The sequence below is a fragment of the Pleurodeles waltl genome, chromosome 7 (genome assembly GCF_031143425.1).
Source record: "Pleurodeles waltl isolate 20211129_DDA chromosome 7, aPleWal1.hap1.20221129, whole genome shotgun sequence".
In the NCBI taxonomy this organism is placed as follows: Eukaryota; Metazoa; Chordata; class Amphibia; order Caudata; family Salamandridae; genus Pleurodeles; species Pleurodeles waltl.
The window spans coordinates 549,794,210-549,808,715 of record NC_090446.1 but is presented as its reverse complement, the minus strand read 5'-3'; the positions used below and the strand labels follow the sequence as shown (position 1 = coordinate 549,808,715).

General features: G+C 45.6%; 1 protein-coding gene across 1 annotated transcript in view; it reads right to left on the bottom strand.

The window, feature by feature from the left end:
• Nucleotides 1-14,506, bottom strand: part of LOC138246923 (vomeronasal type-2 receptor 26-like) — a 471,463-nt gene that overhangs the window by 135,565 nt on the left and 321,392 nt on the right. The window contains exon 7 of the mRNA XM_069201670.1: nt 11,069-11,192. Within this exon, the coding sequence (XP_069057771.1) occupies nt 11,069-11,192 (124 nt within the window). The remainder of the gene's footprint in view (nt 1-11,068; nt 11,193-14,506) is intronic.

Below are 14,506 nucleotides of genomic sequence, written 5' to 3'. Positions count from 1 at the left end.
AAGGCACTTGTTTGGTCAAGATGACCATGGTAGACATTGATTGAATTCAGGTTTAACACTGTTTTATAGATTTTTTAACTAAGGTTCAATAAATAATATCCCAGCTACATCCACTGGCCGGTGGGGGACAAATAGGTGACAACTGCACATGTCAGAGGGCGATCAGGAAATTAGAAGACAGGGAGTTGAAGGGTAATCAGGAGGAGCAAAACAATTGCTCGACAAAGCCCTGAGAGGACCAATTAAAGCACCTAGGATGAGTATAGGAGGAAGGTATAAAAGAAGGTCACTCAATATTTCAAGCAGAAGGGGGGTTTGTCTGCATGAGGCAGAGTATGTGAAGATAGATTGGGCAGGTCAATTCCTTAAATTTACAAGATAGAAACTTTATTCAAGGAACCCAAGTTTTGTCAAAGCATGTGAATGTTTGGTTGGCCACCGCCATTAATTTCTCCATTCCTAGGAGTTCTCATAATTTGTGGAGTCAATCTAGTCTCGTTGGGACAGCTTCAGCACCACAGCGGGATAGCAGGACCTGTTTGGCTGCACTCCGGATTAGAGTAATTGCCCGCTCATGTGCAGAATTCAGAGGGTAAGTCAGTGCATTTGGAAGGCCCAGTAGAAGATAACTAGGGAATCTAGGCAATTCAGTGTTGTGTATCTCATCAATGTATGCCAAAACATCTGTCTAAAACAGTTGTATCTTGGGGCAGTGCCAGAGCAAATGTGTCAAGGTGCCTGCTTGACCGCACTGCCTCCATCAAGTAGCATCTCCACCTGGTCTCCACTGGGCCACCCTAGCAGTCGTGTAGTATGAATGATGTGCTATTTTAAGAAACATTTCTTTGCCCGATCTGCTGCAGGCTGAGGCACATGCTCAGTGCAGAATGTCATGCCAATCCCAGGGAGCGAATTTACATCCACACTCCAGCTCCCAACGCCACTGGCCTCGATTTTTGGCGGGGCGACTGGCGTGAAGAGGAAGGCGTAAATGTCCGATAGAATGCATGTATCAGATTGGCATGTCAGAAGCCATTTTTCTAAGGAGCCAGTTGGCATGAGGGTGAATGTGAGGGTGCATGACCCAATTGCGAAAGGTGAGGTATTACCAGTATGCAGTGGACAGAAGGTCATAATTATATTGAAGTTGTGTGAAGTCCATGATCCCATCCAACTCAAAGAGGTCTCCCACCCTCTTCCAATCCAGGTTGCCTAAAAGCAGAGCCAGGGGGGAAATATGGGAGGAGCAGTGTTGTTTCTCTACTCCATTCTCACATATGAGTGCACCTTCAAATATGTGAGTTCAGCATTTCTGCTGTAAATAAGATCCTCTTTTGTTTGATTAGATACACTAAGGGCCTGATTACAACTTTGGAGGAGGTATTAATCCGTCCCAAAAGTGACGGTAAAGTGATGGATATACCACCAGCCGTATTACGAGTCCATTATATCCTATGGAACTCGTAATACGGCTGGTGGTATATCCGTCACATTTGGGACGGATTAACCCCTCCTCCAAAGTTGTAATCAGGCCCTAAATGTTTGCTCTATGTATAATAAATTTAGCCCACATATAGGGTACACATAATCCATGCATGACCTGCCTCTTAGTTTACTAATAGCTTTGCCATTAGGGCAGGAGTATTTCTCAGTTTATGTTTAAACACTCACTTTTAATAAATATATTACTAAAGCATGATGTGGTAGCGCACTGTCATTTACAGACAGTAAATTTCCAAGGAATGTCCAAAAACCTTCCCACTAACTTGCACCTTTACAAATGAAACTATATAGTGTATTAAAAATAATCTGTGAAAACTGGGTTTTAGAAAACATTTATCATTTGCACATCACCAAGTAATGTGTTCTGACTTTTTTCATCCTATTAAGATATTTTTTCATCTCACAGAAGCACAAAAAACTGTCTCTCACAGCTACTGAAATATATTTTGAAATGTTTGTAAAGGTGACTTTTCACGGTGTCCCTGAGGGTACCAGTGCCACTAAAGGAGTTGTAAAGATAGGCCAAGCGGGGAGCAAGAATGGTTGCAAAAGGTTTATAGAATTCTGATGTTAACCCATCCTGCCTAGATGCTTTACCCGGCAGCAGGTATTGTATGGCTGTGAGTACTTCATCAGGTGGCATATCCTTATGCAATTTGGAAGACTCACTTTGAGGGAGTTGGGTAACAGGTGTCTGACTAAGTAGTTTTCGGCAGCACCCGTATTGAGCACTTCTGCTGTATATAAGGTGGAATAGAATTGTTCGAACTCCTGCACAATTTGTTCATCTTGAGGGATTTAATTGCCCTGTGCCCACTCAATTTTAGTGACTCTTTGCTATATAGTTTGGGCGTGAAGCCGTTAAGCTAATAAACGTGAAGCCGTTGTGCCTACCCATCATATTTCTGTTTCTGGTGCAGAAGTACATATTCCCTTCTGTCCATATCTAGGGCCGTAATTTGTTTTCTGCCTGTCAGAAGTTTTAGGGAGCCTATGCGCATATGGGCTTCCTGCAAATCCCTTAGACCCTTTTCAATTTAGGCGCGCATGTCCTGCCAATCACAATTTGAGATAGCAATGAAATGCCCCTGAACACAGCCTTCAGTGTGTCCCCCAATAAGGCAACAGGAGTGTCCTGCTTGTTGTAAGTATCCAAGAACACGCAGAGGGCTTCAGTTATCTTGGCTATATTAGAATCATATGAGAGTAGCTTGCGAGTTCTGCCTCAAGTGCACTGGTGAGAAGACAGTTAGGGCAATCGAAATGTTATAACTGGGCGAGTGTATCAGAAAGGGCCAATACCCCTATCTCTATTGCTGTTGTGGCTGTGGTGAAGTGCGGGAGGGCAAGAAAAGGTCTATCCATGCATATATCCATGTGCAGCTGAAAATAATGTGTAAGCTTTCGCTGTCGGGTTACACTGTCTCCACACGCCCACTAGCCCCATGTCTGACAGCTAGTTCTGGGTCTGCAACAAGAGAGTCCCCACTTGCCCCACCCTGTGTGCCACCCTATCCAGTAGGGTGATGATGATTATGTGAAAATCACCCTTCAGAAGTATGTCCATGTTAGTAGTGGCCACCACTAACCCTACCGCATCCTTGAGGAATGCCTCCTGATGCTAATCACAGCATATACAGTGGCAATCTTGGAAGTGTAGTCCCTCATTTCCACTCGCAGAGACAACAGCCTGCCAGGTAGCTTTGCTTGTGTCTGTAGCACCTTAACTGGTAAGTTTAAAGCTATCAATACAGTCATGCCTGCCCTGTTTCCAGGCACAGAGGAAAAGAACTGACAAACAAACCAGCGAGATGGTAGACATTTCCAATAATTACAAAGGAGGTGTCCTTCCAGGAGCAGGCAGATGTCACAGTTAGAATCTTTGAGAAAGGAAAGAAGCGCTATCCACTTTGCCAGTGCACTAAGGCCCCGGACTTTGGTGGTCATTACAACCTCGGCGGTCTTTTAAGAAGACCGTCGAGGGACCGCCGTGCGGAAGACCACCAGTAGTTGCGGTTTGCCGCGCGCCGTATTATGACCGTTGGCTGTCGTCCGTCATTTTTTCGACGGAGAGCTGCCAACAGCCATACTTGCGGGCGGCGGGGAAGTAGAGGTTGCTCCACCTCCACCGCCACGCCAACAGAACACCGCCGAGCTAATCACGTCATGTGATTCTGCGCGGTGGTGTTCTGTTGGCGGTGTGGTGTTGGCGGAGCTGCCCCCATGGCTCACGTCCCCTCCCGGAGGATCGACGGAACAGGTAAGTCGATCGTCTGTTAGGGGAGGGGGGTGGGGGGTGTTGTGTGTTGTGTGGGTGCATGGGGGTGTGCGTCTGTGTATGTAGGGGGGGTGTGTGAATGCGTGTATGCTTGCAGGGGTGATGCGTGTTTCGGAAATGTGTGCGTGTATGTCTGTATGTATGTCTGTATGGATGTGTACGTGAATGTGTGAATGTGGGTGTACGTGTCTGAGTGTGTGTGTGGATGTTGGCATGTATGTCGGTGTGTGTGCGTGTATGTGTGTTGGTGGGGCCTGCGTGCGTGTCGGGTGTGTGTCAGTAATGTTATGTCGGGGTGGGGAGGGGGGCCCTGCCTCCTTTGGGGGGTGGCAGGGGCGGTGGGGGTTGTAGGGGAGGGAGTCGGGGTGGGGGGTGGGGGAGACCCCTATCAGTGCCAGGGAAGGAATTCCCTGGCACTGATAGTGCTTACAGCCATGGATTTCATGGCGGTTCCTACCGCTGGAAATCCACGGCGGTAAGCCGGGTCACAATACCGGCGGCGGTATTGTCACGGCCGCCGGGCTGGAGACCCAGGTCTCCAGCCCAGTGGTCGTCTCTGCCCTGGCGGGCGGAACGGGAAAGCGGCGGATGGCCATGGCAGTAACCGCCATGGTCATAATACTGAAAAAAAGACCGCCAGCCTGTTGGCGGTCTTACCGCCGCTTTAACACCGTCCGCCAGGGTTGTAATGACCCCCTTTATGTTTTAGGACCCTAACCATGGAGTAAAACAGAGGGTGACTTTAAACTTTACAGGGCAAGGGGGTTTGTAACATGAAGCCTTCTGCACGTCTGCATAGGTAGATGTGTAGGATGCGTGCATGTCATCGTTAGGGCTACTGAGCAAGAATGGAGCGAGAGAAATATATAACAATAGACTGGGTAGATCCCCTCCTGGGAGCATAACAGCAAATAACCAAGGGTTCATGTCTCTGATAGGTATCGGCTCCATCAACAGGTATGGCGGGAGACAGGGAGCTCCGCCGATATTGGAATGTCTATCCGTAGGGGCGAGGTAGCAGCATGTGCGCCTTAATGTCAATTGTGCATCATGGCTTAGCCCATGGGGGAGGGGAGGTCCTCTGCAAGAGCTGAAGAACTGCAGATCTACTTTTACATTAGTCAGTGTCAGGTTTCAACACATTGTCCTATTGCTGCAATTGTCACAGGAGAGCAGCTCTTTCCCTATAACTTTTTGTGTCTGTAGGTTTGTGAACATTTTCCCTGGCAGGAGGAGAAGAACCATGTGGCCACAGATGGCTTTGCAGAGGATCTTGGTGAAGGAGCGCATTCCTTGTCTGGAATTGTGTCTATTGCCAGCAACTATCAGGCCTCTTGTAAGGTGCAGACACTGACTCTCCTTGCTCCATACGAAGATTAGTCTGAAAGGGTGTCCCTACATGTATAAAAGTTCCCTGTCCACTCAGGAATTCTGTGATAGGATGAAGTGTTCTGCGGTGCTGAAGAGTGACGGGGGAGAAATCTTGGTACAGCCAAATTTTTGTACCCTCACATTTTACTGCAATCTGTCACGCACTACCGCCATCATGGCTTCCTTTACCGATATGAGTGAAGGCAGGTGAGTATTTCCTGTGGGATGCCGGGGATTTGGCTTGTGTACCTACCCTCTATGTACGGTCCAGGACCATCTCTTTCTCCGTAAGGTCAGACACTGCATAACAAACTAAGCGGGTGACATGGTCCCCAAGTTTTCAGAATTCTGCTTGTATCAGAACCCCTTTAATTTGGATGTTAAAGCACCGGGACCTGTTTTCTAAATCTCCAAGTTGAGAGAGGACCTCCATATTTTTGTTCCTTAGTTCTATCACCTCCCAAATGTGTTCTTCTAGTTCCTCTTTTGGAGAATCACCTATGTGCTTCAGGGCGTTAACTCTCTGATTAAGCTCGCCAATTTATTTCTTCAGGTCTTTGACATCAGCTTACCAGCTTGAAGGCAGCTAGGTCTTCCCCTAAGGCATCAAACAGATTTTCAAAGAATGACTGCGTCACTGGGGCATCATCTTCTTGAGACCCTGTGTCCGGTGGTGATGTAAGAGGAGCATGGCTGAGGAAGAGTCCCCACTATGATTAGGTTTCTTAGAATGAGGTTTGGTGAACATGTCTTTGAGGGTACTCTCATTTTTGCCACTGTGTTTTGAAGACATAAGGGGTTATGGCAACTTTGGAGGTGGTGTTAATCTGTCCCAAAAGTGACGGTAAAGTGACGGATATACCACCAGCCGTATTACGAGTCCATTATATCCTATGGAACTCGTAATACGGCTGGTGGTATATCCGTCACTTTACCGTCACTTTTGGGATGGATTAACACCTCCTCCAAAGTTATAATAACCCCCATAGTGTTACAAGAGGTTGTTGCAGAGCCGGTTGAACATGTACACTCATTTTTCAATGGAGCTTCCCTTGTGTACCCAGAGGATGCACCAGACCTCTGAGCTGGTCAAAAGACACCGCACCGCAAGTGGGAGGAACAGAACCAGCAGGTCAGGGCGATGGTGACTGTTCTCTCCTATCAGCCATCGAGGTGTGGGACACTTCTACCTTGTAGGCTGCTTGGCAAGGCTGTGCTAGAAGGTCTACGGGCAACAACCTTGTGCACTTCGGAGCTGAGTGCTTGTATCAAAACTGGATTCCAGCTGATGAGATTGGCCCCTCTGCTTGGAGATGAGATGAAGTGCTGTCCCCAAAGCATGGGAAAAGAGTTTGCCGTTGTCAAGGAATGGAGCTTGGTAGGCTGTGTCCCTAGTGAATAAAGTCATGAAATCACAGTGACACCCAGTGGCTCCTCAATCAACAGCAGAGCACAGCACCCCAAAAATATGCACACTGTCATGGGGACTAAACCGTGAGGTGGCATAACCTCTCAGGGCTTTACTCCATTCCAAGGCCCACATATAGCTTATCTGCAGGCCTCCCCTGGGTATAGGTGCCAGGGGTGCTCAGAGGCAGATATATGGAGCCACCCTGAGTCCCCACGTTGCTGGTAGCAAGCAGGCAAAGTCTTTTAAGGAGTGTGGCACTTACAACAAGAGAGCACAGTATGCCTGGACATGTAGTTGGAAGTGTACCTTGTGGGAACTGATACAGGGCCAAGCCCTTACAGCCCCTGGAGAGACCAGTACCTTGTCTCTACCGCTGGCAGTTGTGGGGCCTCTCCTTTGGTGGATGCTTAGCAAATTGTGCTGCACTTGGTGTGACCTTTCCAGCACTCAGCGCCGCTTGGTGTGAGCTTTACAGCACTCAGCACCAATCTCCCCCAGGCCGCCAGTCACTCTGCACCATGTGGTCACCTAGGCCTGGTCCTGCAATAAGGGCTACTGCACTGCCATCAGAAGGTGAGCCACTGGTCAATTTCCCAGGGTGCCACTGGTGTGTGCCAATTGCCTCTACAGATCCCCGGTATTATAGTCTCTGCCAGCTCATTTCCAAACTTTTCCTTGGAGTGACAGCTCAAAGGGGATGGCACCGGGTCACCAATGATCACTGGTGGGGTCAAGATCCAATGGGCCAGGGGACCTATTGTAGGGCCCATGGCATTCTACCTCTACCCCATTGAGAGCACAACAAACAGAGCTCCGGCAAGACATGTCTACACTGGTGCCATGTTCGACATGTCCCCATTGATTGAATTTAGAGCAATGAGAGTAAACTGTTGAAATAAGTGCTCCAGAGGTCCAAACACTCCCCTGCCATCATTTATTTCCCGTATATGATATAGGGAGTGGGTCACCAAATGAGGTTTGGACCATTTATTCCTCAAATTGTTGCTTATACTACAAAAAGTTAGATGAGACCACCCAAAAGTTAAATGTTCAGGTTCTTCTTAGGCAATGCGCTGAAAGTTAAACTGTGTTGCCTTATTGAAGAGATGCCAACACAGAGGACAAGACCTTTCCTAAAGAAGTACACTTTAATGCTGATTTCAGTTATGCTAGGTTATATATTATGGACACATCTTCTGTTTACTATGGACCTTTCAATGAACCCTTCTTTAGAATTGCCTGGCTTCCTAGGAATAAATAGCGATTTTATGTGCCAAGCAGTATATATGTAAGACATCCTCACCACAATGATTTGTTGGGTTATTGTTGGTAGAAAATTGTCATGAGTCATTAGTGGGCATAACTATTGTAATTGCAAGGGACATATAAACATATTAAACTCCAGAAATGATTTCAATATATTCAATTAGAATTGTGGATTGAAAAGAATATCCAAGAAAAACATGTACAAGTGAGTAACTAGACCATTTGTTTCTATTAATTTACACTAATGTCTACTCATTCATTCAACCAAATCTCTACGAGAGGCATGTATAAGCCAGGGCTTAGTGGTGGCCATCTAAATAATCAATCCTATAGCTCACTCATAATTATTCATAGGTGGTCAGAAGAAGTGTTAATAATTTGATTTGTTAATATATGTCATTATAGTTTGTATCAACTGATATCGAGAAATATTTCATTTCAGCACTGAGGGCCTGAAGCCAAAGATATCCAGAGAAGAAGTGTGCTTGAATTGAGAACACCGTCTCTTCCAAAGATCTACAGGGTGCTCCGAATCCTTGGAAAAGGCCTATTAACCCACTGAAATATCCTGCCAGAAACACAGAAAGATAAGTGATATTTTGAATGTTTATATAGTAGACACCATGTACTTTAAACGGAAGCTGTCAAATTAACACACCTCCGTGTTCTTTCTATTATTGACTTCAGAATTATTCAAGAGTGAATCACCTCTGCCTGCTTTTGAGCCGTTAACCTAAAGGTATCCCCAGCCTTTTCATGGCAAGGACCACGCCAAGAAAAGGCTGGCAGAAACCAAGTGCTGGAATACACACTGTCAGCCACCTCTGTGCTACGAGATAGCACTCGGCTTCTTTCAGTGAGCCAAGTGCTGTCTCGTAGCACTGTTCCTGCCAGTGTGACCGGCGGTAATTCTCTATTTCAAGGTTTCTGGTGGGGGGGTTGCCACCGCCATGGTGGTGGAGACCTCCCTGTGAGTTTGGCAGTCCAGTGGTGAGACTGCCAAACTCCTAATAGGACCCTATGGGTATGATTTAGGTCTTGTCGGAGGAAAATAGTCTGTCACAAATGTGATGGATATCCCGTCCGCCTAATTACGATCCCATTATTTTCTATGGAAATCGTAATACAGCGGACGGGATATCCGTCATGTTTGTAAGGGAGTATTCCCTCCATCAAGACTAAAATCAGGCCCTATGTCAGACATATTTCACACTGTCTCTCAGTCCTTCACTATGGGAGTTATTGGTACTAGTTTTATTAAAAAAGAAGAATGAGAGGCTGAGTACTCCTTGCCAGGTGCAAATTTAGACCTCCAAGTCACGAACAGAAATGCTGCTGTAGGTGTACAAACCTACTAAGATATCTTAAAGGTATTAGATGATCCAGTTACCTGAGGTAGTGCATGGTCGAGTGAACAAGTGCCACAACTGTTTACCTTTCTTACTAAGACTGAAGGATTGACCCGCAAGAGCAACAAAAATGATCTGAGCTTCCCTTCTGACATAAAGAGACTCCAATGAATGGTCCTACTTCTATGTGTGTTGTTTAATCCCTTGTAATGAGAAGCCCTTTTGGTCTAGCTACCAAAAAACAAGAAATGTAATGACTGAGAAGGGTACTGTCTAGCATCCTGGTGTCAATCTGACTCAATGAGCAACAGATAAACGCACCAATGTCAATCTCTCAGCCGAAATTACTTCTTTTCCACTGTGCATCTCAATGGCCTGCACTGATTCCATGTGCCGTTACCAACAGTAACATGCACTTGTAAAGCCGGTAGGTATGGCCTTCGCAATGTAGTGAAATAGTGATTCATTCAATTTATCGTTGCAATATTGGGCGACAAAATAAAATTTAAAAAAAACATGCAGCGTACTAGGGGCCATATTTATACTTTTTGACGCAAAACTGCGCTATCGCAGTTTTGCGCCAAAAAGATTAGCGCCGGCTAACGCCATTCTGAAGCGCCATGCGGGCGCCGTATTTATTGAATGGCGTTAGCCGGCGCTAGCAGACCGGCGCTGCCTGGTGTGCGTGGAAAAAAAACACATACACCAGGCAGCGCCGGCGTTGGGGAAAATGGCGTTAGGGCGTCTTAAAATGGGGCAAGTCAGGTAGAGGCAAAAAAATCGCCTCCACCCGATTTGCGCCATTTTTAACGACGCCCAGACGCCATTTACATGACTCCTGTCTTAGTAAAGACAGGAGTCATGCCCCCTTGCCCAATGGCCATGCCCAGGGGACTTATGTCCCCTGGGCATGGTCATTGGGCATTGTGGCATGTAGGGGGGCACAAATCAGGCCCCCCTATGCCAATTTTTTTTTTAAAAAACAATTTTTTTATACTTACCTGAATGTCCCTGGGATGGGTCCCTCCATCCTTGGGTGTCCTCCTGGGGTGGGCAAGGATGGCAGGGGGGGTCCCTGGGGGCATGGGAGGGCAGCTGTGGGCTAATTTTGAGCCCACAGGTCCCTTAACGCCTGCCCTGACCCAGGCGTTAAAAAGAGGCGCAAATGCGGGGTTTTTTGCCCCGCCCACTCCCGGGCGTGATTTTTGCCCGGGAGTATAAATACGACGCATTTGCGTAGCAGTAATTTTTTTAGACGGGAACGCCTACCTTGCATCTCATTAACGCAAGGAAGGCGTTCACGCAAAAAAATGACGCTCATTCCTCATACTTTGGCGCTAGACGCGTCTAACGCCAAAGTATAAATATGGCGTTAGTTTTGCGACGAATTTGCGTCGAAAAAAACGACGCAAATTCGGCGCAAACGGAGTATAAATATGCCCCTAGGAGCGGCACCATATTCTTGCAATAAACATTTGTACATAGAAAGTATTCACTGATATGGTCATTTTATTAATTGTATTGAATAATACGCCTTTGCGTTGTGCCATGCATTTTATACGTTTTTGTGAAGGAGATAAGAATGAATCACAACATAACCAAGCACTCATATTGCAGATAGGCGTAATGTTACATTGTCATGTATTCACTTTATGATAGAAAATGTAAAAAGATGGGCAATAAATCACCTCCTAAGAGGGCATTCAATGTGGAGACAAAGTGCATTGCTATTATTTAAAGTTAATATACAAATTAAAGTAAAACACATTTTGAAGCAGATTTGTCAATCCAGGAGAGGGGCTATTTCCACACCAACGTAAAAAATGCTGAAGTTAAATGTTCTGCATGCAGTTATTCCTTAAACATCTTAAATATTTTAATGTGACCCACCTGTTTGGTTGCTAATGTGCCCTTCTGAACATAGGATGCATTCAAAGCAACATCTAGGTTTCCCATCTATAGCTGCCTTTCTATAACCTGGACGACACGGCTTACTGCAAACGGAGACAGGTACCTAAAGATCAACGAAATGGGTAGTTGTGAAACGAAGAATATGAAAAACTGTCAAATCGATGTACATCTGTAATGCCAAAAGCAGCGGAGTTTCAACTGTAGTAAATCCAAGTTAAACATTTTCTTACATCTGTGTGCTATATATGGGAATGCAACTTTGTGGACATCTACCAATAGTGCCCCATACTTGCTAACTTACTTTTTTGTAGAATTATAAACCCAACTCACAGTTTCAACCAATGCCTTGCTTCTTACGATCCCAGGCCCTGCCTTTGAGACTTATGAGCTCAGAAGTGGCAACATGAGAGCCAGGAACACAGGGGAAGCTTTGCTCTGTAATGGGTGTAAGGTCTCTACTATCTTTTTTGTGCCCATTTTAATTATTTTATTAGTAAAATTGAATTTTAGTTTAATAAACGCAAGAGCTGTGATGACGCGGAAATGAAGGTTTTACATTTATTAGCGCATAAACGTAGTGCCGCAATAATCAAGTGTGACTTTAACCGAACTAATAAAGATTGTACGGGGACAAATGTGCCCTCAGAGTAGTTGGCCAACATTTATAAGCGTGCTTTATATAACGTGATGTATTAGAATTGTACTAATATGACATAACCGTAAACGTGTGCCATGATTTGCTTGTGTGAAATGTTTTAACTTAGCATAACTTTAGTGGAGGCTTCGGCCTAGTTGCCTTGTCTCACGGTTTAGATGCTCGTGTTTTTCTAATGTGCTAACAAAACGTGTATTCTTGCTTGAAGCTGTACTTTTCCAGTGAGATCGGTTCACATGCTTATCTTTAAGGTTTCGTGCCAGCCTGGCATCTTCTACTTTGCTCCAAGGTCAATCTGCAGGTGCAGACAATGGAAGCTCAGAAAGTGAGTTAATTGGTAAAATATGTTGCAACTTACGTTCCCGACTCCAAGGATAATGTATGCCTAGGTAGAAGCTTGTGAATTGTTGTTTTTGATTGGACAATTTGAAGCCAACCTATGAACCCTCCAATGGAAGACCCTACTGGATTTGAACTGTTGTTTATTTAAACCCGGTGCACAAGAAGAAAGTAGCCATTACCAGCGGACATTACCCATCGGACATTAGACATTATCGCCATTTGCCAGCAGCCATTTTGAGGACATTACCCGCCATTTGCAGGACATTGCAGCCATTATGGTCCGTCTTGCCGATCTCGTCATTTTGCCATCTTCTACGATGCCAATTGATGTTCAATGAGACTTTGATGCTTTCTCTAATCGAGAGAAAGAGACTTTAAGTAATTCTCGCCCTAGAGACTTTAACTTTGATTTGCCCCTTTGCATGAAGTAGTAGTTTTGTCCTTTTATCTTGCCGCTGTGAGGCAATTGCCCCGTCCACCCTGCGCCTTTGCCCCTTTGCCCCATCCCATGCTGATCGGAAACCGGCACCTGTGAGACGAAGACTTCCTTGAATGCTGATTGAAATTTGGTAAATATGAAAGGAAAATGTACAATTGCATTGTGTTTCTTTTTAGGTAACCAACTGCTGATTTTTGATAAGAGCCCTAGTTAGGAGTTTTCCAAATTAATGTTGCTAAATTGTTTTTGCATGAAATCCCACATGCAGATGCTAATTTGAGGTTAGATGAGGATTCATTTGTTGCATGATGCAATTTGAGACCTTGTTATGCTGACTAATGCATGCAATTAGCTCATTACAGATTATAGTTTTAGTGGTTTGCGTTGCTATTATCGAATGCATTGTTATTCAAATGCTGCATAGATTGCATCTTTTTCGCCGTTATGGACAGCTATTAATGTTCATTTACATATATCATTTGGTGTTGAGACACATTTATATCGTGCTAGCTTTGTTAATATAGGGAAATAAATGCATTAACTTTGAATAAACTGGTGTGGTTATTCATGGCCGAAAGGTCATGGTTCGCCGAAATGTTTTCTGGATTAATTGTGAAGTGTTATGTCGATCAGGGCATTGCTTATGTTCGTTATTGATTATTGATTTGATTAAATTGATTACTCTCGGGTGAAGAGAGCCCCACTTGGTCAAAAGATTCATCGACCCAAGAGCGTCCAAATACAGGTAATTTATTAGGTCGGAACGCTCTATCAGTAGATGGTAGCAGAGGACGGTTTCGCCCTTTGAGACCTCACTCGAGAGGTAACGCTTTCGCCCTTTGGGACCTCCCTCGAGAGGTAACGGTTTCGCCCTTTGGGACCCCACTCGAGAGGTAACGGTTTCGCCCTTTGGGACCCCACTCGAGAGGTAACGGTTGCACTCTTTGAGACCCCACTCGAGAAGTATATGGTGTTGAATTAGATTTTTCTTGGGTAAAACAGATTGAGAGAATGATGATGCCCTAAGTCCCCCGCGACTTTCCCGGGATCTCGGAGCTTGCGAATGGAGAGAATGGAGGTGTGAAATCGGCGTTGGCGGTACTAGTGACGGTATGAGTGAAGTTAGGATTTTGCGCTTGCACAGCTTATTGCCGCAGATTGTTTGAAAAGGTTGCGAGGATTTTAGAGAATAGCGGAGGTGCGACTCCGAGTGTGAGAGTAGGGAAGTCGTCGAACTTCATGTGCATGTGGCGCTTTGTGCAGAAAAAGGTCCACGTGGTTGTTGTTGTTGAGACGGGCCCTGCGAGGTCAAGAGACTCCGGAGTATGTTGAAAAGTGTATGAGACACTTGTTTTATGTTGTGGTCTGGTCGGTTTAATAGGTTGACCGGGCGTGGTCAACGAGTCGGTACGTGTGTTAAGGGAGTGAAAGAAAACTTCGACTTCGGACTTTGACAAATTCTAAGTGCACTAGAATAGATCATTGACAAGTTGAGAGCAGAGTCTGCGGGTCAGAATTTGCTTGCGAAAGTGGGGACCGAGAAAGATGGATAACTGCCGAGGCTAGTGAAAAATCCCTAAGGTCCTGAAGCGATTGTGTTACCCTTCCTGTAGTAAACCGACAGATCTGTTTTATTATTATTTGGTTGCTCGCGATACATGCTAGAAGTTGTTACGAGAGGAGCTGAGTGAAGGAGGACAAGCCGCAAGGCTTTGTCAGCCGCAGTGTGTGTGGGTGTGACGTCACTAGGAGCCGCGCTCGGATAGGTTGGTTGCCGAGAAGGGTCGCGCACGGATTGGACGCAGTCCGTGGGGCTCGATTGGAAGGGGAAAGGCAGGCGAAGGGTATTCCGGGAATTAAAGTCACTTATTGATTACAAACTTTGTGAAATAAAAGACGAGAAAATGAAATTTTTTAAAGCATTAAAGAGCGCGATGAAGGGGGAGTCTTACATTAAAGCGAGCGTAGGAGAGGAGACGCC